At 39.6% G+C, this 25,668-nt stretch overlaps 1 protein-coding gene across 12 annotated transcripts; it reads left to right on the top strand.

Moving 5' to 3' along the window:
• Positions 1-5,699: 5,699 nt before the first annotated feature.
• CTXN3 (cortexin 3) lies at positions 5,700-15,034 on the top strand. Of its 12 annotated transcripts, none has more exons than XR_011425086.1 (3): positions 5,700-5,999; positions 9,798-9,919; positions 13,814-15,034. XR_011425086.1 is itself a non-coding variant. In XM_005599458.4 (3 exons), exon 3 carries the CDS (start codon positions 13,913-13,915, stop codon positions 14,156-14,158), a length of 246 nt encoding a protein of 81 aa, XP_005599515.1. In that variant the 5' UTR covers positions 5,862-5,999; positions 9,840-9,919; positions 13,814-13,912; the 3' UTR covers positions 14,159-15,034. The 12 variants fall into 12 exon arrangements, 8 of the variants coding, with proteins under 8 accessions (XP_005599519.1, XP_005599517.1, XP_005599515.1 ...); XR_011425087.1 differs by having other exon boundaries at positions 5,721-5,999; positions 13,811-15,034; XR_011425089.1 differs by having other exon boundaries at positions 5,836-5,999; positions 9,840-9,919; positions 13,811-15,034.
• Positions 15,035-25,668: the final 10,634 nt, after the last annotated feature.

Raw genomic sequence — 25,668 nt, 5'->3', positions numbered from 1 at the left:
TTGACATCACTCTTGCCTATTTTATTGAGGCTGATATTCTCTTTTCTCTTCTTGCTATCATAAGTGATGATTTAGCTCAATCTTCACCACCACTTCTCCCAATATTTACGTTGGGATTCCCAGCCCTGTAGTTCCTTCTACAATCTCCAGGAGACAGTGGGGTCACTCATTTGTCCCCAGGCCTCCACTTCTTCCTATTTTTAGCCCCACTTCTCATTCCTGACTTTTGTCTTCCCTGCCAGGCCATCACCCCTCTGCAGCTGTAGCCCCCTCTGCATGTTTACTAAGCTCTGCTTCATTGTTCAGCTCTCCTCCAGCCACTTTCCCTCTCCCAGAAATAGACCAAGCTTCCCTCTGCCTCTTGTTCCACACTGTTGTCTTTATCACTATGGGCTCTAATCTGGCCATTGTCTACTGCCACTTTAATGGGAGGTCCGAGGGGAGGCAGAAAGGAAGGGAGGAAGAGAAGACGTGTGTATTTTAAATGGGAATTTCAGGCATTCTCAATGCAGGACATATGCCTTTTTCTAATGATCAGTCTATGTATTTAAACAGTTTTTCAAAGAGGTTTGTGATACCTCAAATTTTAAGCTTAAAGCTCTTCTCTTACAGAGTTAAAATGCCTAATATGGCCAAACAATCAAGGGGAGGAAAAGAAATCCATTTAACTATATCATTTTCCAAGTGTGGACTGCATATGCTCTACATCATTGACCATATAGGTTTCTGATTCAAAATACGGATTCTGTGCCTTACTGAATTAAATAGTCTGGGCCTGGGCCCCCTAAATCTGCAAGCTTAACAAGCTCGTGAGGCAATTTAACATTATATATAACAGAAATACAGATGATTTATAATGTCTGCATACTTACTATATATAAAGATATAATATATATTATTTATAGACAAAATTATAGATGGTAGGCCTACCAAAGTTTGGAACATAGAATTGGAAGAGAAAGATGTACCCTTAATATCTACCTTTTTAAATGATACACTCTATGACTGGAACTTTTGATTGGTCCTATTGAAATATTTGTGAAGTTAAATGTTTTTTAAGCAGTGATTACATCATCTATAAGATGCAGCATTGAGGCAGCTGAAACTTGCATTCAATGACCATATGTCATAACTTCAGTTTATTACCATTTCCTCAGCCTCCTCTCCACCATGTCTACAAGTTTAAATAGCAGAAGTTGGGATTGGTTTTTCATAATTTTTTTAATGAGCATTTTTTAACTGCTATGTGTGATTTTTTTTTCCCTCTGGGTGTTTTCAAATTAACTTTTCAGTGGCAAGATGTTTAGTTCCAGAATTTTGTCAGGTATAAAAATCAGGCTAATGGGTCAGTAATTCTCAGGTACATTCTATTTCATTTTCTAAATCATCTAAATGTTCTAAGCCGCTCAATCTTCAAACCGTCCATGCAGTAGTTTCCTTCTAAAATGCCGCTGTTGAGCAGAAAGAAAGAACAATGCCAAAATGACTGCATAAACATTTAGAGGCATGGTTTGTATAAAACTCTAATTGGCACTTTATATGACATTTTAAAGGCATTAGTTCACAGTCGTTAGGAAAATTGCTATTATTGTACAAGTCATTTTAAAAGAATAAATTTACTCAGCAGGCTGTTAACTCCTCAGTATGAACTTCCTTTGAACAGTGAATAACCCATAGTGATGTTCTTACACTTTCATATTGTAATTAGAATTAATAACTAAAATTTTGCAAATATTGTCTTTCAATAGAACTATTGTGGCATATTTCGTGCAGTTGCCCCTTCTTAGGGTTGGACATCAGCTTTTTCACGAGCATGATGCATTTCCTTCCTCTGTGCTTTATTATTTTCGACTTATCAAGGAGGGCACGAACAAATTTATTAATTTTGTAGGGTAATCGGAATCCTCACAAGTATTAAATCCTGTCAGTGTTCTTCTTTCAAATACATTGCCACTGAGTTGCAACACTGTTTGTTCCTCATTCTCATTTTGAATTCTTCTCCATTCCAGATTCATCAGCTACTAATTGAGCATTCAACATGCCACAGATGTGATGTGCGCAGAAACGCATTCAAGAAAAGATCAAACCAGGAGGCTGCCGCTTTGCAGTTGGACTTTCACCTGCTTGCTTTTGATAATGCTTGAATACAGATCCTAATTTTTGGGCTTGGTTTGGCCATTATTAAACCTTCCCCACTGCTCCCTTGCGCTTTGAATGTTCACTGACCTGTGAAGATAACGAGTGGATAAATAAACTTAGACCGGGCAAACCAGAGGGATATTAGAAACAGAGCTAATCTTGATTTTTTAAGAAAAAAAATCATATTACATGATGTAGCGATTTTTAAAAAACTTTTTAAAAGTGAGACTATGAAGGGAGAAGTCACCAAGAGGGCACCAAGGGAGAGGGCACCTAAGGGCTGAGATGCCAGTTCCTGCCAGTTGCCCTTGCTCTGCATATTCTTTCATCTGGACCTTCGTTGAAGAGAGTGGTCAGCCATGTCCAACACTGCCACAAGGAGCAAGAAAGATAAATGCTAAAGCCTTTTTTTCTTTGCTTGAGACCATTAGAAGCCATAGATGACCTTGTGAAATCAGGTTCTGTAGAGAGGGGAGGGCATAATTTAGATGTCTGCTGGGTGAGCAGTGAAGGGGAGGTAAGGAAGTGGAAAATAGTGGAGGTGGGCTAGTTTGTCAAGAAGCTTAGCAACTGTTGCTAGAAGTTGAGTTCTTCTGGGCCCTTATCAGGGAGCGTCCTAGAGTTGTACAGTGCACAACCTGAACAAACTGAAGTGGGGTCCTAGCACTCGTGTTTTTATTCTTTGCAACACCTAACATAGAACATATCTGACTCTTGAATGAACTTAGTGAATGTTTCCTGAATATGTGAAAGAAAAAACATACATGAAGGAAGGAAGTAAAGATTTGTACAAAGAATCTAGTGATAAAAATGAAAAGAGGGGCTGGTCCGGTGGCGCAGCAGTTAAGTTTGCACATTCCACTTCTCGGGGGCCCAGGGTTCGCCAGTTTGGATCCCGGGTGTGGACATGGCACCACTTGGCAAAAGCCATGCTGTGGTAGGAGTCCCGTGTATAAAGTAGAGGAAGATGGGCATGGATGTTAGCTCAGGGCCAGTCTTCCTCAGCAAAAAGAGGAGGATTGGAAGTAGTTAGCTCAGGGCTAATCTTCCCCCCCCCCAAAAAAAAGGAAAAAAAATGAAAAGAAAATCATTTATATTTTGAATCTTATACCAAGAATTGATTCACTTTTATTTTGAGAATTAGGCAGAGCCAGAAAGAAACACAATGATGATAATAATAATAATAACACAGCCTGCGGTGGCATAAAGCTTGACAGCTCGTGAAGTCTTTTTCCATACTTGTTGTCTATTTCTTCATGGAAAAGTGCAGCATAGGACGTTTAGGAAAGAATCATCACCTAACGACCATTAAAGGTGAAACTTGAAATTAGAATGTAGGAAAAGTTCTTAAAATGGATATCTAACAATATTGACTCATGATATTGTGTGGTTAAAAAGAAAGACTGAATTAACACCCAGGAATAACCCTGGGATCAGAATGGATAAGAGAAGCCTAGCATATATGACCTGTGAAATCGTCCTATTTCATCACAATTCCATGTTAGTCTGAGCTTTATACAGCTCTGTGTAGCATTCTAGGCTCCCTGTTGAAAGCTGGACCAGAAAGCAAAAATTTGGGCAAGAATTCAGAGAAGAGCTATAAAGATTACTAAAGACTAAATAAAAAGGACCTACTATGAAATGTCCAAAGGACTGGACTTTTCATAAATCCTTATTCATTGTTTCAGAATTCATGATGATTCACATAAGGCAACTGTGTAGAGGAAGGGCTTTCCCAATAGTTCCAATTGTAATTCTCTCATAAACGAAGCATCCACACTTGGCTGAAAGATCTTTCGTAGCATTAGATCTTCATCAAATGTTCTTTGGTTTACTTAGTCCAACTTCCTTGGGGGAAGATCATTCTAACAAAATTTTGAGGTAGTTAATGACTGACTTTTTGCAGCAAGGATAGAATGAAAAGAAATACGCCAACCTATTTAGACTAAGTAAGTAGCAGAGGAGTTAAACAGAGGTTGTCAGAGGGCGTTATGGAATCTACTTCTCTGGAGAGTTTTAAAAATAGGCCAGGCGCTGATCTCTCTGGGATGGTTTCAGCCTGAGGAGTGGCTAGAGGACAGCCACGGCCCTCTCATGTTCCCTTCCACCTCAATGAGTCTATAGGCTAAAACAATATCTGAGGAGGCCTCTTGGGCAGGGCGAGCCTGCAGGAACCCAGGCTCATTTCTAACTAGAGTACTTTCTTACCACATGGAATGATAAGTATATAAGTGAGGTGGGGTCAGAATGTTCTCTGAACCACACTCCGTTGGCATTACTGAGACAGGGCGCTCCGTCTACCAGCACGTCGGCTGAAAAGCACAAAGGATACCAGTTAGTATTGAATGATAGTGCTCTGTTAGATTTCATTTGTCCCATTGTTTTGTGTGTGTGTGTGTGTGTGTGAGAGAGAGAGAGAGAGAGAGAGAGAAAATACAGTAAGTAAAACTAATTGGAAAGGGAATTCAGTTAAAAATCCAGAAAACATATAGGGAAAGGACCTTCATGTTCTCGTCAGTTTAGGTTCTAATGTCAAGCGTTTGATTGACATCAGGTCTTAACATTTAGCATTTGAATTTTTTGGGTCTGAGGCCAATCCAGGATTGTGGTCTGTTGCCAGCGGATGGGAGTTTTCCTCTTAGAAAATGAGCTTTGTCCCAGTCCCCTGGCGCTACTGGGTAATGGCCCGCTTCTCACCAGAACAGAAGAGACAGCATAGCTGACAGGCACAAAGTCAGCCTTAAATATCATGCACCCCATCATTTGGTGGGTGGGTGTTGTCGCTAACTATGCTTCCACTTCAACAAAGAATGTGGTGAGTTGCCAAAAAACGAGGATGTTCCATCTTAAAGATTATGCTGAATTCTTTCCGGAGAAGCGTTTTTTTAAAAGATGAATTTTATCCTAAAATATTTTCCAAATTTATTTAGACATTCCATCCAAGGAAAATAATTTAAGTGTTGTGCCATGTAACTAGAATCTGTAGAGTTAGAACAGCTTTCTCCCAACAAAGATCTATCTTTATTCATCAAGTGGTCTCAAGCAGCCTGGGTGGGGTGAGGCGCATGCCAAGGTCACCATTATGCAGGCTGGCCAAAGGAGACACTGGACCCGGCAACCTACACCCTAGCAAATTTACAAATAGGTGGTGAAAATATGGTTCTGTTTTTTAATTGTTCTTTCCTCTTTGCCTCCCATAATTGCTGCTTTTCTGAAAGGTCAATTTCATTTTCTTTAGGAAAAGGAGTCTTTCCTTCATCTCCCAAATGCTAAGTTGATGCCCTTCTCTAGAAGTCTTCCCATTAAGTAAGTTGGCCTGAAGGTCATAAACCGTAATCAATATGAAGGCTGGTTGCTGCAAGGTGCTAATTGACATCCCCAAAGAGGAATAGTGTCAACAATCAATAGAGAAGACAGAGCACTGGTAGATTTATGGCTTTGATTTTGAAAAGGTATGGGAATGCCCTGTGATATTTCCCCCATACTCCTTTTGAATGTTAATGATTTCTTGAAGACGATTTCAGACACACTGCTAGGATACTGCCTCTACTCACTGAAGCAGAATCCTCTGAAGAGTTGCTGAGGCAGAACTGAAATCATGGCTCACCTCAAAGAAGCCGCCGTATTGGCCGCTAATGATGCCTCACACAGAAAGACGATGCTCCTGTAACTCGGGGGTTTTAATGGGAAGTTTCTAAGCCTGAAACAACAGCTTTAGATCTGGGGTGAGCTGCTTGCAGCTACCACTGCCTACTGCTTTAACACAGCTTGGTCGGGAAGAATGGAAACTAAAGAGGCTTGTAACTACCTGTAACTGTTCCACCAGGAAATGGATCAAGTGTTTGTTCAGCCAGATCCAGGTACTTCACCAAAACTGTGTCTTTGATGAGCTAATTAATGCTTTTCTCTAACTTTACAATTTATGCATGAGCATAATCGCATAGATGCCTTTTGGATCCAAGTTCTGAATTTAAATCTAGCTAAAAGTCTAATTAAACAGTTGCTAGGTAAAGTTAATAACGAAGGGGTAAAATGTAATAACGCCTTTATTTTTAAAGCATGCTTAAGTTTATAATGCTACTGATACTGGATAGAGGAGAAGTAAACCAGGCTTTCTTCTTTGCTAAGCTGCAGTAAATTATTCTTGAAAGCTGTTTGCCCGTTACAATATTTCTTTTTCCATTCACCTATAACGTGCAACCTTCTGAAATGTAACAGGGATGTTTTAATTTGTTTATGAAGGATCACAACTCAACAACTCACAATTACAGCACTGACTGTCCCTGGTGTCTCCGGGTGATGAGCAGTGTGCAGCCCTAGGCTTTTGAGGTATCAGCAAGCAGTCTTTTTCACTAGGAAACACACAAGGAAGGAGAAAGAAAACTAGGCAGAACAGGAGGTTTATTGTTTGAAGTTAAGTTTAGTTTGCTGGTGGTGCCTTTTGATACCCCCAAATGCTGACTGGGCACTGGCGTGGTATTTTTCTGATGTTCTCAGCGAGGCTGCAGCCTTGCCCTGCAGTCCCTTTAAAACTCTCCAAGCAGATGTTAGGAAGAAGATGAAGATAGGGAAGAAGTCAAGCTGAGGTTAGGGTTCAGGCTGAAGAGAAAGGTGGCCCGCTGACCCAGAGCTGACAAGCATCGGTGAGCTGGGAACAGCAGGGTCCACTCCCAAACCCAAGCAGAAGTGTCTGCAGGCTGACTCTGCAGGGACAGCCGGAGGGAACAGACCAGCCAGTGCAGCAGTGGGGGCTGGCAACAGTTCTGAAACTGCCTGTTGACATTCGTAGCTGACCACATTCGCATGTCCTTAAAATCATTTTTTATGGGCTTTCTAGTGGACTTGGGTCTATTTTTTGAGTACAAAAAATAATATTTACCCTTAGCTGTCCTGTGAATTCTAAAACATCAGGGCTATTGTATTGGAACAGGAGGGCTGTATTTGGAAAAGAAGAATATGAAAGTTGCCGTGTATTTATGTGAGCCAAAAAGGGAGGGCGGGGGGCAGTTAAAATGCATGAAGCACCTAGAAAGAGCCAGGAAATCTTTATCTGAAGTTCTTGGCTGGTTCTTTGAATTTACAGAAAACATTTTGTATCTTTGTGTGCACATCCTGGAATGCAAGTTGCTTTTCACTGGGCTCATACACAGAATTTCCACAAGACTCGTAGGTGAATAACTTTTGCTTGTGTAGCGATTCAATTAGTTAGATGATGAGGTGGTTTGTGGAAGGCTCACGACCATGGGGGGAGGTGTATAAAGGGTTGCCTGGGATGTTTACATGGCAGCAGTGGGTGGGTGGGGTGGAGGGTGAGGTGGACCTCCGGAGACTCCAGCTATGGAAACAGCAGTGCCGCTGAGGCCTCCTTTAGCTCAAAAGGTAGAGGGTGATTCTATTTCGCCTCAGTCTCAGGATATGTATCCCTTTAATCATTGAAAGCCGTGTTACTGTCTCAACAGTCGGCTTCAGAGCAGTTGCAGAATAATGCAGCACTTTGAGCAAGTCTGTCTCAGCCAGTGACTGCAAATTCAGTCCTGCCTGGCTAGCCAATTCCCTTCCTGTTACAGACTACAGATTAGTCTCCCTAGTCTGCCAGATAAATATAAATCAGGTACACAGGATGTCTTTGTAGGACAAAGTGTCCTGTCCATCACATGTGAATGTAAACTGGACAAGCCTGTGAGTGTTCTCGCTCAATGGATGACTGTTTTTACATCCACTTTGTCAAGTCACATAGCTAGGTTTCTGGCCTGGAAGTTTTAAAAATTAGGATGGCAATTATGTGGTTTAGGAATACTTAAAATACAGACAGCGTTGCTTAACTGTACCCGGCATACCGCTAGCAGCTGAGAGATGACAACTTTCTACTCATTCCAGCATGCCGGAGAAAAACTTGCCAACCAGCATCCTTTGGGGGATGGTACTCTTTTGGTAATTGATTTTTATGATTTGGGGTAGTTTACTCATAATCTCCATTCCTTTGTGTGCTTGCTTGTGTAAGAGAAATCAGAAATAAAGAGCCCACACTCACTCATCATCACCTATTTATTGAACACTCACTCTGTGCCAGGCAGGACTACATGTGTGCTGCATCTGCTGCAACTATTATCATTGCAACCCATTGTAGGCGGGTGGGCACTTGAGTCAAGGACCACAAAAGTGGGATGGCAGAATCAAATGCCTGTGTGCGGTTCCACAGAACAAGATGCCAAATGGCTGTCACTTTAAAAAGAAAAGAAACATGTCATTGCTTTAAGATATATTTTCTTCAGATAAAATATTTTTCCTTACTGTAAGATTGTATAATGAGATGCTAATGAAATGAAATGTATGAAGGATCCCGGCCTGAGAAGGGTACACATTGACATTTATAGTTTCCATGTGAGACATTTGGATTCAGAATACTTTAAATGGCTGCCCTTCCCCACCAAAGGAGCAGATTAGGTAAGAAAGGGTTGACCCCTTAAATAGAAGGGAAACTGCTTATCGCCAGCTGATTTTTCTATTTCAGACCCCACCCATCAGCATTGAGGCCAAGAAAAATTTAGAGAGCCAAATAACTGCTTTTCCAATCATGAGATCTGTGACTATTAAAGTGTCATTGTGATTTGGACTATCTGTGATTCTTTGAAACAAGATCTATTTCAAACACAATGGTCTGACATCCCAGTTTGGCTGGATGACATGAGCTTTTTTTCCTCCTCTCTGTATCAGCTGGCACCTCAAAGTTTGAATTCGGTTTCTGGGACTGAGGGGCCAGAGATTTAATTCAATCTCTATTTAAAGAGGCAGTGATCCCAGAACAGCAAGGGATTCTTCAAGGAGCTTGTTGTTTAATAAGGAGAAGGAGGCAGAACACCATGGAGACTTCTCCTGAAATAGGTGCTGCCACAGAATGCAGGGGAAGTGCTCCTGGAGACAGAGCAGACAGCACTCCATGACTCTGATGAAGGGAGAGGTGTAGGCGCCACAACAAGGTGGTGTTTGGTGTGGACCCTGAGGGAGGGAGAGAAGTCCACAGATGGGAACAGGGTGAGGAGGAGAGTATCATGACTAAAAGCTCAGAGGGGGGAAACCTGGAGGTGGTCGGAGCACAGCAAGTGTGAGGTTGGGCTGAAGAGCAGACAAAGTGAGGACGTTATCCTCAGGCATCTCCAGGCTCAATTACACGTAAGTTCGTTCTTATCAATACATCGGTCATTTTACTCGAAACCAAAAGTCATTGGATGTTTGTTCCTTTTTAAACTTAATATGAAAATAAATTTATAGCTTAGAAAAATTAGACTATGTCTCAAACCGTGGTCCAGAAAACAGGGGTATCAGGTCCCTAAAGGGGTTAATGGGCGGGTTAGGGCCTTGGACATTGGAGTACAAAGGTTTTCTGAAGGGATGAGTGGTAAGATCTGAGCTTAAAAAGATGAATCTTGATGCAGTATGTAGAAAATGTGAGGAAAGAAAGAGAGGGCCTCTTTGCCAATTACTGTAACTGAAGTGAGTGGGTAATAGTGAGAATGACTCCGGGTAAGGTGGACTGCTCACAGGGCTTCATGAGTAATTCAGGATGTTTTAGACTTTGTTCCTATCACAGAGTCTAGGGAGCTAGGCTTGAGAAAAGGGAGTATTACATGATTTTTGAAAAATGGCATCTTTTAATTAAGGTTTCCTTGGTCCAGTATTAAAATCAGATTTTATTTCCTGAGCACACACAAATGGACCTGGCAAAGCGAAGACATAGATGTGCTGTGTGATGGGGGAAGCCACTCAGGATTAAAATACTGCCGTGAGTAACTGGTCTTTCTTATACTTAAAATAATTACCTTTCGTTATTATAAACACTTATGATGGTTGTGTCAGAATCTTTTGAAATAATTTACTTGCCCAGGTTTCACTATTTATCTAAAAGAAAGAAATCATTACAGCTAAAAGCAATTTTAAACATTTTCTAAGACTCATTTTTACCAAAAAGGGACATTTTATTCCAAGATAAGCATTTAAAAAATGTAGATGTCTTTGAATATTTTTGTACCGTGCTAGTCAAGTGATTACATTTATTTCTTTTCCTGCATCTTGTTATATCTGATGCTTCCTTTAACTTACACATGCTATTGAGCTTTCCAAATTTGTAAATTATTGATTAGCTGATTGCAGGTTTGAAATTAAACAGGCTTTTCCAGGGATTTCAATCAGTCCTAGGGAAAATTGTGGAATAGTTGGCATTTCTTTCTGGGTCTCTGTATCCCCATATCCCTTTATAACCATCTCATCGCCACCCACTACCCTTCATCTCTCCCCAGGACTCTCCTGCTGGGTCTTCTGCTCATAGCACCCAAGTCTGCTCCTCCCAGCTCCTCTCAGCAGCCTCTCACTCTCAGCAAGGCCTTCCTTCAATCCCCTTTCTGACCACCTCACATCCTCCTCCTTAAAGTAGAAACAGTTTTCATAGACAAATCCCTACTAATGTGTTAATGTGTCACTTTCCTTAGTAAAATATTGCCATTTAACAGGAGCCTTTGATGATCTGACCAAATGAAGTTATTTTAATAAGAACTTGGGCACCACAGTATGTTGGGAGGTGAGAGGCTTACAATTTATGAAGAACTGTAGAGTTGCCAAAATCCTTTCATCTCCATTTTGTCATCCATTTGGTAAATCTGGAAGGGGTTGGAGAATATATATTTATATTTTAGCAGGCTTCTCAAAACATCTGATCAGGCTGCAAAGAGGGTTAACCATATCCTTGCATCTGCCTTTTAATCAGCATAGGGTGGTACAACTGCAAATTAAAATGGATTTTTAAATCATTCTAATAGTTGGCTTCCCTGTGAAGGAGCCAGGGCCCAGACTTATTCCTAGGGAGACTGAAGAGGGAGACGTGGCTGCTAATCTAAATCAGAATCCCTAGGTTATTTGCTGGGGCTTCTTAGAAGGGTTACCCATCACTGTAGGCCCCAAACGAATGCTATTCCAGCTCTAAAAGTGAGGTATGGAAGAAGCCTAGAAGTATGAGATGTTGAGCTAGGAGAAAAGACTTGGCATTTTGCCTTGTATGAAGGACAAGCCTGGGGAAGGCTGCTCCTGGGTGTCAAGATGGCTCTCAAGTGGAGACTAGAGGCGGGAAGGGAGGCACTAAACAAGGTATTACTATACAAGTCAGCCAGCTTGTGGCTGGGGAGTCATTATCCTAGACTCAAAAGGTCCTATACCCAGTTCTTCACTCTTTTCATTGAACCTCACAGAGCCAGAAATCTTTATGTTAAAGTTTACACAGTAAATGGTCTTGAATTTTCCTATATTTCCTTTTTGGATTGTGTAATGTTTTCATAAAGAACTTTCAGAAAATGCATACCTGTCTCAGCTGTATTGAGAATAGACAAAGAAAAGGACTCTGGCCTCATTTGGGCTGAAGGGAAATGGATGAAGAATGGGATTCTTGCAAGCCAGCAGGGAGGGCAGGGATCCAAGAGAGGGGATCCTCAGTAGGACATGAAAAGACAAGAGGGCCTGTGGCAGAGACAGCTTAGGCATCTATTCCTCTATCACCACATGACTTTCTTTTGACCCAGCCCATGGAGAATTTTATATTTGGTATGATTAAGTTCAGTTTGGGTATTTTGGGTACGTACACATAGCCCTCGTCGGAAGCATTAAGACAGCTGCATTGGAAGCTCTGGTCATCCTTTCCAGCTCCCTCCTCTCAGCCCCAGTTACCTATCCAGAATTAACACCCAAAGTGCCCCGGGGGTGTTGTGGTTGAGTTTGTGCACTCTGCTTTGGAGGCCTGGGGTTTGTGGGTTCGATTCCAGGCTTGGACCTGCACACTGATTGTCAAGTCATGCTGTGGCTGTGTCCCACGTGCAAGGTGGAAGAAGGTTGGCACAAGTATTAGCTCAGGGACCGTCTTCCTCAAGCAAAAAGAGGAAGATTGGCAACAGATGTTAGCTCAGGGCCAGTTTTCCTCACCAAAAAACCCTCAAAAAACAAAACAAAAATGCAAACCAAAGCCAAACTCAATCCATCAACATACTCTATATTCCTAATGAGCTTATTTAAAAAGAATACTGCCAAATTTTATCCCAATCTTACTTCAAAAACAAAAAAAAAACGAATCATAAATGAATCCCTTGCAACTATTCCAGACTTAAAAAAAAAATTCAGTTATGGAGCTGCAAAATATTCTTTCCCCCTAAACTGCTAACTCCTTCCTCCCAGATACTGGTTGTAATTCCTTTTATAAACTGTTTTTTAAACTATGATTGTATAAACTTTGAAGTGTCAGCATAGAAGCAAACTGTTATTATGATCACTAATGCTATACTTCAAGGCAATGATTATAAGTTAACTGAAGAAATACTGTGTTAATGCTTTAGGTCATAATGTCTATTTTTATTTGTTTGATTATTTTCATTGAGCATAATTTTTTTAAGCCATGTTAATTTCCATTGCTGACTACTCTGCTAATAATTTTTCTTGTAGACAGACTCATCAATAAATATGTCATGATTTTTCTATATAGTAATGTCTAATATAGATACTTTCCTTTACAAAATTTAAGATTTAATTCAATATCTGAAGCTGTTAATGGCCTTTGTGTATACTTCAATTTACCTTTAAAGACAAACAATAATATCCATATACCTCCATTTTCCTGTCGGAAAAATGGAAATAGCGATAACTTGTCTTTTTCCTTCTCTTCCTTTCTGCCAAGTGGTCTTAAACAGTAAGAAGTCGCTGTAAGGTTAAAAAAATGCAGTCGATCAATTCCTTTTCCCTAGCTCAGTTCTCTAGGTGCTTCCCAGGGTCAAGTATTGAACCTGGTCTTTGATTTCTAAAGAAAAATGAAATAGCCGTGGTAGCTTGACGGTTTAGGAGCCTGAGACACCTCCCTTTCCCCTTGGCCCAGGCAAGAGAAAGCAAAGGAGAAGCGTCACAGCAGCCTTAGTTATGTCTTAAGTGAAGCGAAACTTTGTTTTGTTTGTTTTTCTTCTTTGTATACTTTTCAAAGGGTTTTCACAGACATTCATCCTTATTATAGCACCAAGAGGTTCAAAGGCAATTCTACTTCCAATGTTACAGCTTAGTGACCTCTTCAAGGTTCTACATGCATTTAGCAGTAAAATGGAGGCCGGGGCCAGAGCCCAGAACCCATGCTTCCTGAGGGAATTTCTATATTAAGAAGCTTTTCCAGCCTCAGTTTCCTTGCTGAGGTTACAGAGATCTCTACTTTCACGGAGCTTGTAGTAGAGCGGCTGACATATGGTGTGTTTAGCCACAGTCCTGGCACATAGCTGGTGCTCATTCAATGGTACCATTATAAGAATGATGTGAGAGTAATATTACTGGAGGGAAGCTAAAAGAGACTTGGCAGGAGAGACTGGGTTTAGATGTCAAGTTGGCAGCACACTCTGAGGTCAACATTACCTTGCACATTTCTCATCTTGTGTACTCCGGGTGCCTTCTCTGCCCATCTCTCTTGGCCCCAGGTGGCTGCTCTGAGGACAGTCTGGTAATTTCATGCAGGAGTAAAATATTTTTCCCCATAATTATACAGAATTAAGCATCTCTGGCGAAAAAGTTTAGGGATTTCTTCTTCTCTCTGAAAAACATGACTGTGAGCCTAGAAATAAGGTTGCTATTTGATAGCTATTACTTTCCTTCCCTTTCTTTCTTCCAGCAGATATCTCAGCCTCTCCAAGGTGCAGCCACCATGATCTCAGCAGACTGATGATGGAAGAAAAGGAAACAGGGAGATCCTGTGCTCTGGCTTCCCTGGACGATGGATGGAGGACAGCCCATCCCTTCGCCCCTAGCGCCTCTTGGGAATACATCATCAGATTCTAGCATGTCTCTAGAACAGAAAACCACATTTGTTTTTGTGATTTTGTTATTTATTTTCTTGGGCATCCTCATTGTCAGGTGCTTCCGGATTCTTCTGGACCCCTATCGAAGCATGCCGACCTCGACCTGGGCTGACGGACTTGAAGGCCTGGAGAAAGGGCAGTTTGACCATGCTCTTGCTTAGCAGGGAGGGAGCAGGGTCCCCTCCCGACGAGGTGAAGTGCTTCATGTCTTGGCGAGGATTTCTCTTTAGTTGATGTTCTCAACAAATCAAGTTTTAACAAGATCTGGCTCTAAGACCACAGTCTGTTACTATTCAGTAAACACGCAGTTGGGCTAAAGACATCTGAAAATATTGGAAATGGAAGATTATGTTACTAACCCCAAAATAGGAAGGTTTAAATTTCTATGTTTCCTCCATAGATGAATATTGTTGAATGTGTGTGATGGCGAAACAAAGAGCATCAGTTCTGACATAAACTTTGCCATAAAATGAAGCACTATCTGACCTGACCAGAGAATAAAAGGCTAGAAAGGATCTGATCTGAATCTAGTGACAGGGCCCAGAAGAGACTTTCTTGCTCTAATCATCTTTCTCAGTTTGTCTTATTTTTGTGGGAATCTGGGTCCTGGGCAGAGAGTGAAGAAAACTGTGCTGAATGGACCCAAAACAGATCCTAGTTTTCTCCAAAAGCAAGGAGCAATGGGCGGACCTAGAAGAGATGACTCCATCCTTGTGAAACACGACTGAGGATGATATTCTTTTATTTTTCAAATAAAACTCAATTCAAAGGCTTGTGGAAGTTTTAAAACTATTTACCAAGCCAAGTACATTCTATGTATTCATATTAATAACATGTGTAGAAGTAACTATACATAGCCTGAATTTACTTTCTTTACACAAATGATTGAAATAAATAGTTTGCAAGTGCACCTTCAGGTTTTTTTTTTTTTTTAATAAAAAGTTAATTGTTTAGAGGAAAAGACTTTTACAGTCTTAAGAGGAATGTGTGTTTATGGCTGAATATAGAAACCAAATAAAAGTTTTCAAGAAACAGAAGTGTCTCCTCTCTTATTTCACCGAGGCTCATGCCCGAGAGGCAGTGAGTTATATCGAAGGCTGAGGACTCACAGTGTCCTGAGAGAGAGAGAAAGAGCGAAGACCATGAAAGGTCATCTAATTCCTCCCTCTCCCACTTCAGGAAGGGCTCCCACAAATTGTCCTGCACACGTAAAACCTATTCTGAGCACTATTTAAGTCCACCAAAAAGAGAGATGTGAAAACCTCTTACTCTAACGTCCATTGGTAGGAAAACCTCATATCTAAACTAAACCCCTTAGGCTGTAGTTATAGTCTATGTCTTCTAATTTTCTTCTCAGCTAGCCATCACGTTTTTAAATTAAAGTTTAAAAAGTCAACTATGCCAAAAAAGGCAACCTTTAGTAAAACTGCTTTCTCATCTCCTGTTTTTTTAACGTTTTTTGGGGGGTCCTGCTGCCCAGATTTCCCTCCACCTCATGTTCTCCCTTGACTTTTTTCTTTGTTTAAAAAAACCACAGATTTTTTGAAATATAACTCCCATACCATAAAATTTGCCCTTTAAGTGTACAATTTGGTGTTTTTTACTATATTCCCAGAATTGTGCAACCATCACCACTATCTGATTCCAGAATTCTATACGCACTAGCAATCACTTCCTATCCCCCTTCTTCTTGGCCCCGGGCAACCACTAATCCACTTTCTGTCTCTATGGCTTTGCCAATTCTGGACATTTTGTAGACGTACAATCATAGAATATATGTCCTTTTGTGTCAGGCTTCTTTTACTTTGTGTATTTTCAGGGTAGGTTCATCTATGTTGTAGCACAATCAGTACCTCATTCCTTTGTATTCCATTGTTTGGCTATACCACATTTTGTTTATCCATCAGCTATCATGGTTATCCATTCGCTAGTATAAAGAACACTTCTGTGAACATTTGCGTACACGTTTTTGTATGGATGTGTGTTTTTAATTCTCTTGAGTATATTCCTAGAAGTGGATTTGCTGGGTCATATGCTAACTCTTATGTTTGACTTTCTGAAGAACTATGAGACTGTTTCCCAAGGCAGCTGCATCATTTTACATTCCCACCAGTAATGTAAGAGTTTTGATTCTTTTCTTGACTCTCTCCAACTACTCAAATTTCTTCTTTAGCTATAGAATTTATAATTGAACATACCACTTCAAGAATGAGTCAGATTCAAGAGAGAGAAGCATCTCATGGTTTCTACTTGCTAAAAGTTCCTTGATGTCTTCAGAGATCCTTTGCTTCTAGATCTAAAGCCAAACACTGATGCTGATCTGTGGTCATTCTGTGGTCTGTTAAGTCACCTGAGTATTTTTTCTGTCTAACTAATACATATTTTTTAAACTCTAATTATAAAGCTTTCTTTTTCTTCAAATGTACCATGTCATGTGTGTCATTAAATTTTTTCTTATTTTATTGGGAGTCTATTCAAACCAACTCAAGTATTTGTTGAGCACATGCTTTGAGTGATAGGAAAAGTACAGGGCTAGTTCTTGCTCTTGAGTACCTTTCTTGTTGGAAAGCTAAGAAATGAAAGAAGGCATATGTCTAAATCATTGTTCAAATGACTGATATGAACCTATAGTTCCCACCCCATCAAAATTATCTGGGATCTTAAAAAATAAATATGACCACATACACTAATTTTTATTATAAAAGTTTATCATGATCATGGTAAAAATGTACAAATGATATGGAAAAACATAAAGTAAAGAGCAATAGTCAAAATTCTGCCTCCTTAAGTCACTCTATCTCCTCAGTTTCTCCTGGGAAACTTGTTGAAAATGTAGATTACGACAGCCTTCCACTCCTAGAGGCTGGTTCTGTAGAGTTGGGTCAGTGAACAAATGTTTCAGGAGATAAAGCACAGGAGGGATGGATGTGGGCCAAGGTAGTCAAGGAAATGTCCCAGGAGACAATGGCCCAGGTGTGACGTACATGTTTAAGTGCTTGGTATAAAGCTTTACACAGTGTAAGTTATTATTATGAAATAAATTAGAGCTTCACCTAAGAGGATGGAGGTGCTTTAGTTATGTGCAAAGGAAGAGAGGAGGGAAAAATATACTGTAAGGAAAAGAAGGTGTGGGTGTGGGGCTTACAGCTAGGAAAGCAGCATAGCTGGAGCTCATGCAGGAAGGATACAGGTGAAGCAGAACATCAGAGGGTCCTACAAGGCAAGGTGAAGTGTGGGAGTCACTGTAGATTTGTGAGAAAGAAAATGACATGAAGAGTGGTGGTCAATTCCAGTTTCCATACCCTTCCTCAGGGTAACACTAAGATCTACTTCTATAACGGGAACAGACTGAAATAACCACCTGCCCTCTATGAGGCCTTTGAGCACAGGATTGCCAGTAAGTGCCACAGGGCCTCCCAAAGCCTGCTCTTCTTTCTTTACTCCCTTTATTCCCCACTCTATTTTTGTTTTTCCTTCTCAGATTACTGCTTCTTGTTCACCTTCCCCTCACTGGGTCTCCCCTGCTCCACGCCTCCCTTGTCCAGAGCAAGAGTACCATAACAAGTGATAAAAAGCTTTGGGCTATTCAGAGTAAATTGATCCCTCTTGTGAGAGGTGCTAACTCTCTGTTTTAATTACACACAGCTCCTTGTGGTGAACAGTATATTCTCTGAAAGGTCACATAAGCCCTCTCCTTCCTGGCTTTCTGGCTACAGGAGTTACAGTGCAGCATTTTGCCTACCTTACAAGATATTTATAACGAGTACAGCTGCCCTCTATCGTGGATATCTGCATCCCAGGATGAAAAAAATCACTTTCTCAAGGTCACTCTAGAATAGAGCTGCCTCTTGATTCAGAAAAATGTGGCAAACATTCTCAGTCTAAGCTCTGAACCAAAACTCCATGGTTTACGCCCCAAGAGACCCCAAGTTCTAGATGAACATCGCTGCCTCCAAGAGACCTATTTTTTTAATATCTTAAACATTGAGTAAAGTGAGTCTAACAAGGGGTGTGAAGGAGATTAATCTGACTCCTGCTGCTAAACTAATGAACATTCCAAGCCAGATCATTCTTTTATTTTTAAGGGTTAAAGCTGAAACAAAATAAGCAACAGTTTTAGGAGGCAGAAGTTAGAGCAGATGCTTATGCATGCAGGAAAAAATATGTATTTAAGTTCCTTTTTTATTGGATTCATTGCATAGTGTTTAACTGAAACACTAAGGCATCTATATAAGTATGTTGACAAATTTAGTTTGATAAGAAGTTTTATTTGACCACCATAAATCTTTTATAAAAACTTTGTAGTTTCAAGAAGATGTCGGCTTTCAGAATTGACATGTAAAACATATTGCAACACAATTATTTTCAAAAAATATTTTAAGCCCCAAAGCAAGAATAAGTTCTGGGATGTGATTTGTGAGATCTGCGGTGTGTGTCTTCTGAGTCAAATTATGCGAGAGGGGGGTCTCAATTACTGATTAATCACAAAGTTGTAGAGTAGAGCAATGATCTCCAGAAAAAATGCCCAGATCACTACATATGCATATGCATCTCAGGATCAAATGGTCCATGTGGGAAGAGGTGATTTGCTTGTTTTGAGCTGCAAAAGAAGGACCCTCTAAACTTTGTATCTACTGTTTCATAAAAGAATAAATGTATTATTTCCAGACAGATGTCTACCTCTTCAGAAACAAGGCCTCCCCATCCTACGGCTTACTATGGCCTGATGAGCCAGGGCCCAACACTTGCCGGTCTGGAGCCCTTTCCAAGGTCATTTTTTGGAATAGGATTCCCTGCTGGATTTAGTATAGAGGGGACATTTTGTTTCCAGTTTCTTGCCATAAACTACTCTCATGTCTTGTCAAAAAGCACCCCAAGGTACTCTTACATTCCTCCATTCCATAGCCTTTCCCAATATCCTTATTGATGTTTCTATGTGTTAGGGTAAGAGAGATTCCCTGTAAACCATCTTTCAGAGGGGATTTCCACCTTATTTTCTTCTAAGCCCTATTACCATGCCTAGAGCTCCAAATTTACGCCAGCTGTTAAGAAGGCAGCTCTTCCTGGATTCGTTGGAGTTTGAAAAGCTGGAAAGAAACATTGCTGTCATCTATTCAAACCCATCACTTTACATGTAAAGAAATAGGGAAGCATAGGGATCAAATGGCACACCCACAGTCACGTCTCCACCCAGTGGTTATAGTCGTATCATCTTACATATGTGGTGTGCAGATGAATTCAAACAAATGAACAGCTAATAAATCCAAGAAGTGAAAAATGTCTATTTGCTCCATTTGCTAATTGACATGACAGTTATTCTTAAATAATCTCTCTTTTTTTGGTGGGGGATGGGGAGGAACAAATGTATTTTGTTTCTTAAGAAAAACTCCTGTTGACAATATATTTTTTTTTGGGATAGTCTCAAGCTTCAGTTTAAGTGTCTAGACAATGAGAAGTATTTCCAGGTAGATTATAAAGGATTCCTTAGTAAAGATTTTCTTTCTCAAAACACAGGATAATCAATCTAGGATAAGGCTTCAAAGTCTTTATTTCCAAGTAGAGTGTTGAGATGTTTTTCTTAGCTGAAGAGGCACAACAAGCGAGATTACAACATAAAGTTCATAAAGACTTTGGATATGGCCCTATCTCTGGTTTATCAAAGAGACGTCTGGATCCTCTTGGGACAAAGACAGAGCTTCAGAAGATATACAATGAAGCATTTCAAGTTTGAAAGTGTCCTTTATCCTTTTCTGTCAGGCATTTTTTCCTAGTTACTTCACTGCTTTCTTTCCCTCTATTTTCTGGTAAATGGAGTGTTAGAAGAAGCTTAATGTAACATTAAATTCAGTACTTCTCTGGTATACGAATATTTCCTCAATAGTCATAATAAATGGTTACCTGGTTTCTCTCTAAACGTGTCTAACTTCTTAGGAAGTCCATCCCATTTTGAACCTGTTCTGTTTTTTATAAAATATTTCCTTATCTACTATAAATGTATCTTTTGGTAATTTCCACCAATTGGACATTGTTTTTTTCTTCTTAAGTGACAAATTTCTAATACTCTGTAACATGACAACCCTCAAGATGTACTTATTCTTGAAAGATAATTTTCCATGGGTCTCTCCTCTTTCTGCACGTCTTTCTAAAGAAGCACTGACAGCATTTTGCTCTTTTCTAATATGTTTGTTTAGAGATGGTATCCCCCTCCCCTAGAAAAATGGTTGGGCAGGTTTGCTTACAGCCTATTATAAAAGATTGGGATTTCCTAAACTCAGGATTCCTCTCCCGGAATACAACCCACTGTGTGTGTGAACATTAGCCAGTCCTGTTTGCATTGCCCTGTGGAAACTGGGGCTTAAGGAACCAGCAGCAGAAAATGCTGATGCTCTAGGTACTGTGATTACTGTGAGTAATAGACTGACCTCTGTTTGAGTCTTGTGTCTTCTACCAACATCCATGAAACTGTGTCAGGCTAACTTGTCAGCTTGGAAGTATGGTAAGATCTCAGCTCCTTCATGGTTCTCAACAGTTACCATTATTCCCCCAGGATAAAAAATTCCAGTTTCTTCAAACTTCCTTCGTATTGTCATATGTTTGGAACCATCTCTCGCTCTTATCAAACATTATGGATGCTCTTCACTTTAACTATGTCCCTGCTGCATAGAAAGGAAAATAATAGTCCACATGTGGTCTGACTAAAATGAGTAGAACCGAATTATCATTTATTTTGCTCTGAAAACCACACATTGCAAGGCAGCCGAAGATGAAATGACCTTTTTTGCAGCCACGTTACTATTGACTTATATCAAACTCACAGTCAGCCTAAACTCTTGGGTATTTTTATCTATGCCAAGGTAGAAATCAATCTATGTCAATGTTATGTCAAACATAAATTCCCATCCTATTCTTGCACAGTTTTAAAATTTTGCACCCAAGTTCAGGAATTTAAAATTTCCCTTTTTTGATTTCACTGTATTGCATTTGGTGCAACATTCTAGGCTTTTTATAACCTGATTCCCTCATTAGCATATTCATTGCGCTCAGCATCTTTGTGTCATCCATAAGTTGGCTCAGTAAGCCATCTACATATTTTTCACATTAAGGGTATAACTTTGAACATATCAGAGCCAAGGAGAGAGCCCTGGGCAATGCCACAGAGATCTCAATGTATTTAAAAAGTCAGTTGGCAGGAATAATTGTAAGCAACTGCTCCCCACAGGAAGCTCCATGGAGATGTTCACCATGGGGGAACCTATGAAGCATAAGGACTCATTTAAGCCTATAGCAAAGCTTCAGAAGACAGGGAAACGACAAAAGTGATATTTGTGTAACTTGCAGAGCTCAGCTGAAATGTTATGGATCCAAATTGGCAGGCGAGAGTCACACATATGGCAAGAAGGGACCCTATCTACATTTATTAGAGCTTAAAACTCATAGGCACTGAAAAACTTGGCTACAACCACCTCTAGCCCAGCACTGTAACTCCGGTTATCCATGAAAATAATCATGCACTGTCTGCCAAAGAAAAATTTCTCTTCGTGGCAGAGATCATCAATCATATATTAATCCACTTGAGATAGCACGGAACAGGGAAGGAGCGCACGCCTGGGACTGGCAGCCTGAGTTCATTACTGATTCTACAAGGAGTTGGCTGAGAAGCTTTTTAAAGTCACTTAATTCCTCTGGCCTTAATTCCTTCACTTGTAAATTGAGATGTTTGGACTAGTTAATCTCCAAATGGTGTTTTACTTCCTGAAAAAACATTTATAGCTAGAAATTTGGGAATCATTTACTGAACACCAATATGAAAGGGCCTTTAAGAACTTAGATAATATGCCCCAGGTCACATGGCCAGTGTGAGGCAAAGTGAGAATTTGGATTCGGTTTGCCATGAATGCTTCCTTATCTACAAAATAGCACCAAGAATCAACCAATCGTGAAAACTCTAGAAATAGAAATAAGGTTTTCTAGAAATGCTAAATTGAATCAACATTCTGCTGAAGTTTTTGTTGCTGTTATTGTTAAGAAGTCACCTGGAAAAAGATGTTGTGGGGTGGAGAGTGGCCTTTGACAGTGCTGTGAGGTTGATTTATACTGAGTTTTATGTTTTGCATACTCACCCTGTTTACATTTGTCCTTCAACCCTCACTAACTGTGTGACTTTGGGAAAATGAGTTAACTTTTTTATATCTCATTTTCTCATCTGTAAAATGGGCATAATATTAATAACATGTCTCCCACGCAGTTTTTTACAAGGACTAAGTGAGAAGATGAAAATAGTACCTGACTAACAAGCTTTCAACAAATATTGGCTTAATAACTATTACAATGCAAAAGGGATCTTTAACATGCGTACCTCATTGAGGTGCTAAGTTATTTAAATGTGTGCCCCAAACACAAAACTCTGCCATTAAAAATCAGACTATTAAGGGCAAATTTTCTAAAATTGTGCTTTTGTGATTATTTCCTTCGTTTTTCCAAGTTCAGGATATAATGAGGAAAATATCCAGTTAAAGTGAAGATTAATTTGAGCTCTGGGCCTAAAATAAATGCTTTCTTTTGGGAACGAGCATAGACCTCCAGGCACTGAAAGACAAGGTTTCTCTTTTTCATTCCCAGAAGTGCTCTTTCATCATTCAAAGTTTTTTCTTTACATGAGCCAACTTTCAAAATATTTGGGAACAGAAAGGATTTGCTCTCAGGTTTCTTATCATTGCTTTGCTGGTGACCTTGGTAAAGTCAATAGAATTCCTTCATGTTCTCCATAAAATGGAAATAACAAATGGGACTATTTGGCAAATAAATCAATGATCTTTTGAGTGCTTAAAAATCCTGCCAAAATATTAAATATCAAAATATGAATATTTAAAAATAATGAATTTCTATTTGTGTTCCGAAAAGAAATAAATTAAGCACGTATTTTATTGATAACAAAAAATACATTGCACATGCGACAGATGCTACTTCATCGTCCCAGATTAACATACTCAATGCTGAAACATTGGAGAATTTATTGTGGATGTTTCTAGGAGTATAATCCCTGCCTCTTGCCAGCTTGCCTCCCCCTCTAAGATAAGCAGGGGCTATTGCAGCTATTTTTAGTTTTAAATTAGTTTTAAATAGGGAAAACATTAATCTTGTGATTACCCTCCTCAGAGTTCCAAGACTGAGCTTTCATGGAGGTCACACTGTTCCTTTGAGTGATCTGTAAGTGAAGTTTCAAAGAATACCCAGCTAGGGAGTCCAGGAACAAAACTATGTGTTTATTTAAATATCTCACCAAGGAGGGCAAAATATGAGAATGATATGTCCTCTAACTTTTGCAAAGGAATTCTTGGCAATAAATCCTGTTGACTCTTTGGAATTGGATAGCTCTGCTTAGTTCATTGGATAGGATGGTTTTCCAGGATATCAGGTTATTGGCCACAGCTTTTGTTGGTGAGGTTTCTATGGGGTAAACACTTCTGGGGAGAAATCTACAATTGGTGGGTCCTCTAGGATATCATTGAGAGGTTGAGTGCAGTAGCTCCTGGGCTATCCACCCCCAGAAAGTTTTCTCAAAATGTAACTTCTCCCTGTTGCCCTGGGAAATACCTGTCTGTTTCTTGGATTGTTATGTTACTGAGTCATTCTCTACCTTTGCTTACCTTCCTGGGTAATTTAAATTTAAGAAGTGAAGGTTTCCAAATGCTGGAAGGTCATATTTTGTGTTAATCAATTAATTCATTCATCAACATACATTACTGAGTGGCTAATGGGTATCAGGCATTGTACTAGGTTCTCATTAGATTTACATAGATAAATACAGAGTACCTGCTCCTGAGGAGTATGCATTCTAGATGGGAAGCAGAAAAAGTTTCAGCTTCTCACTATTTACTACTGAATAATTTTTGAGGAAGCTAACATTTTGATAAAATTTTGCCCAAGATGTCCCTTAAATTTGATTTGTGTTTCAATTTATCTTCTAGAAACAAAATTATTCTCTATTAGTTTTACGATTAATATAATTTTAAAGCATTTCATAGAATTCAGTAAAATGTGATATATGAATAAATGTTATTGAAATATGTAAACATCTTAAACAAGGTCCTCACATCCCAGAACCACACAATGTTTCATTTCTGGAAATGTCTTTAATATGGATTTAAAGAAAATGCGTGGAGTTAGGCCAAATGAAGAACCGTAAATTCTAGGTTGCCAAATTAAATCAGTTAAATGTTGAATGGAAAGAGTTACCCAGGTAATTCAGACTCCGTCTCCCCTAAGGAAATCTATAAATCGGGAGGGGTTGATATTTAGATCTTCTGATCTATAGACCATAACCACACTGCCTGAAACGTCTGGTTAATTTGAGGACAGGAATTATTTGCAATCATCTTTACTTACCTCGTATTTCCTAGCCAGTACACTGTCTTAGATATAACAGATAGTCAATAATTATTTCTCGCTTAGGAGAGAAGTGAATTTAATTAAGTGCCCAAATATCTACTTATCTCTTTGGCCACTAAATACTGGCTGTGATAAACTTCCATGCTCTGACTTTTAAGGTCAAATACATGGAAGACTTGGTACTGCCTTTTTCTTTCTTTCTACCCATCCCCTCTCATTTGAAAAATGACTAGCCCTCTGTTAGGGAATCTTTCGTGTGCGGGGAATTTCCTCAGGGCTAATTCTCATTTGGGGGTAAGTTTTACTTTCTTTGAGCTCCATGTAAACAACATGCTTAATAATAGAAACATATTGACGGTTTTGTCCCTTTTAAGCTAATCCCATCTTACATGAAATTCTTGCTTTTTAAAAGTCACCCCCCAAACCCAGTTTGAAATGGAATTTAGTATAATAAACATTTACTTAATAAGCATACCAGGACAGAAGAATTGGTGTGATGGATTATCTTACATTTAAATGTCCACTGGAAAAAAATAACCAAGTCTTTTTCAATTTAACTTGACTGGATCTTTTTGGCTGACAGTCTTTCTGCACTCAATTGAACTGGCACTCTTTATATTTTAAAGAGACATGTGGATTTCCAAACTTAATCTTTAAATCCCTAATAGCTTGGTCTCTGCTATAATTCACTAATTCCCTTCTGCTTGTTCTAATGAAAGGAAAGCTTTGAAGAGGAGGAAGAAAATTATTTTTTTTAAAAAATCAATAACAAACCTTGAAATGTATGTGGCTTTTTGTTCAAGGAGATCAAAATGCATTGTATCACAGTTTATACTTTTTTCATTTTCTTGCATCCATTTTCTCATGTTATAGATTTAATAACCGAGGTTACAAATTGCTATGTAGTTTTCCTTTGTTCAATCATTTATTTGACAAAAATGCATAGAGAGGTTCCCATGTGGAAGGCACCTTACTGGACATACATTGTGTCAGATAGCATCATTGCCTTCAGCATGTTTAAAATCCAAGAAGGGAGCTAAGGATCACAAACATCTGGAAGGTTATAGACTAAGTGTGGGCAAGAAGGATAGGTCTCTGCTGGTTTGTCATCACGAAGGAGGTGCCATTTATCTTAAATCTTGAAGAATAGGTAGAATTTCAATACACAAATCACAAGAAAGAGGAAGAATGAATGATGTAATGAAAAAGGCACAAGACTGGAAAATCACAGATCTGGGTTCTGGCCTCTGTTGGAGATTCACTTCATGAGCTCCAGGACCTC

Source organism: Equus caballus, chromosome 14 (assembly GCF_041296265.1).
Source record: "Equus caballus isolate H_3958 breed thoroughbred chromosome 14, TB-T2T, whole genome shotgun sequence".
In the NCBI taxonomy this organism is placed as follows: domain Eukaryota; kingdom Metazoa; phylum Chordata; class Mammalia; order Perissodactyla; family Equidae; genus Equus; species Equus caballus.
This window is presented reverse-complemented; position numbering and strand designations above follow the sequence as displayed.

What these genes read in the sequence shown, in the direction of transcription:
- CTXN3 (XM_005599462.4), top strand. Translation starts at nt 13,913, where the DNA reads ATGGATGGAGGACAGCCCATCCCTTCGCCCCTAGCGCCTCTTGGGAAT.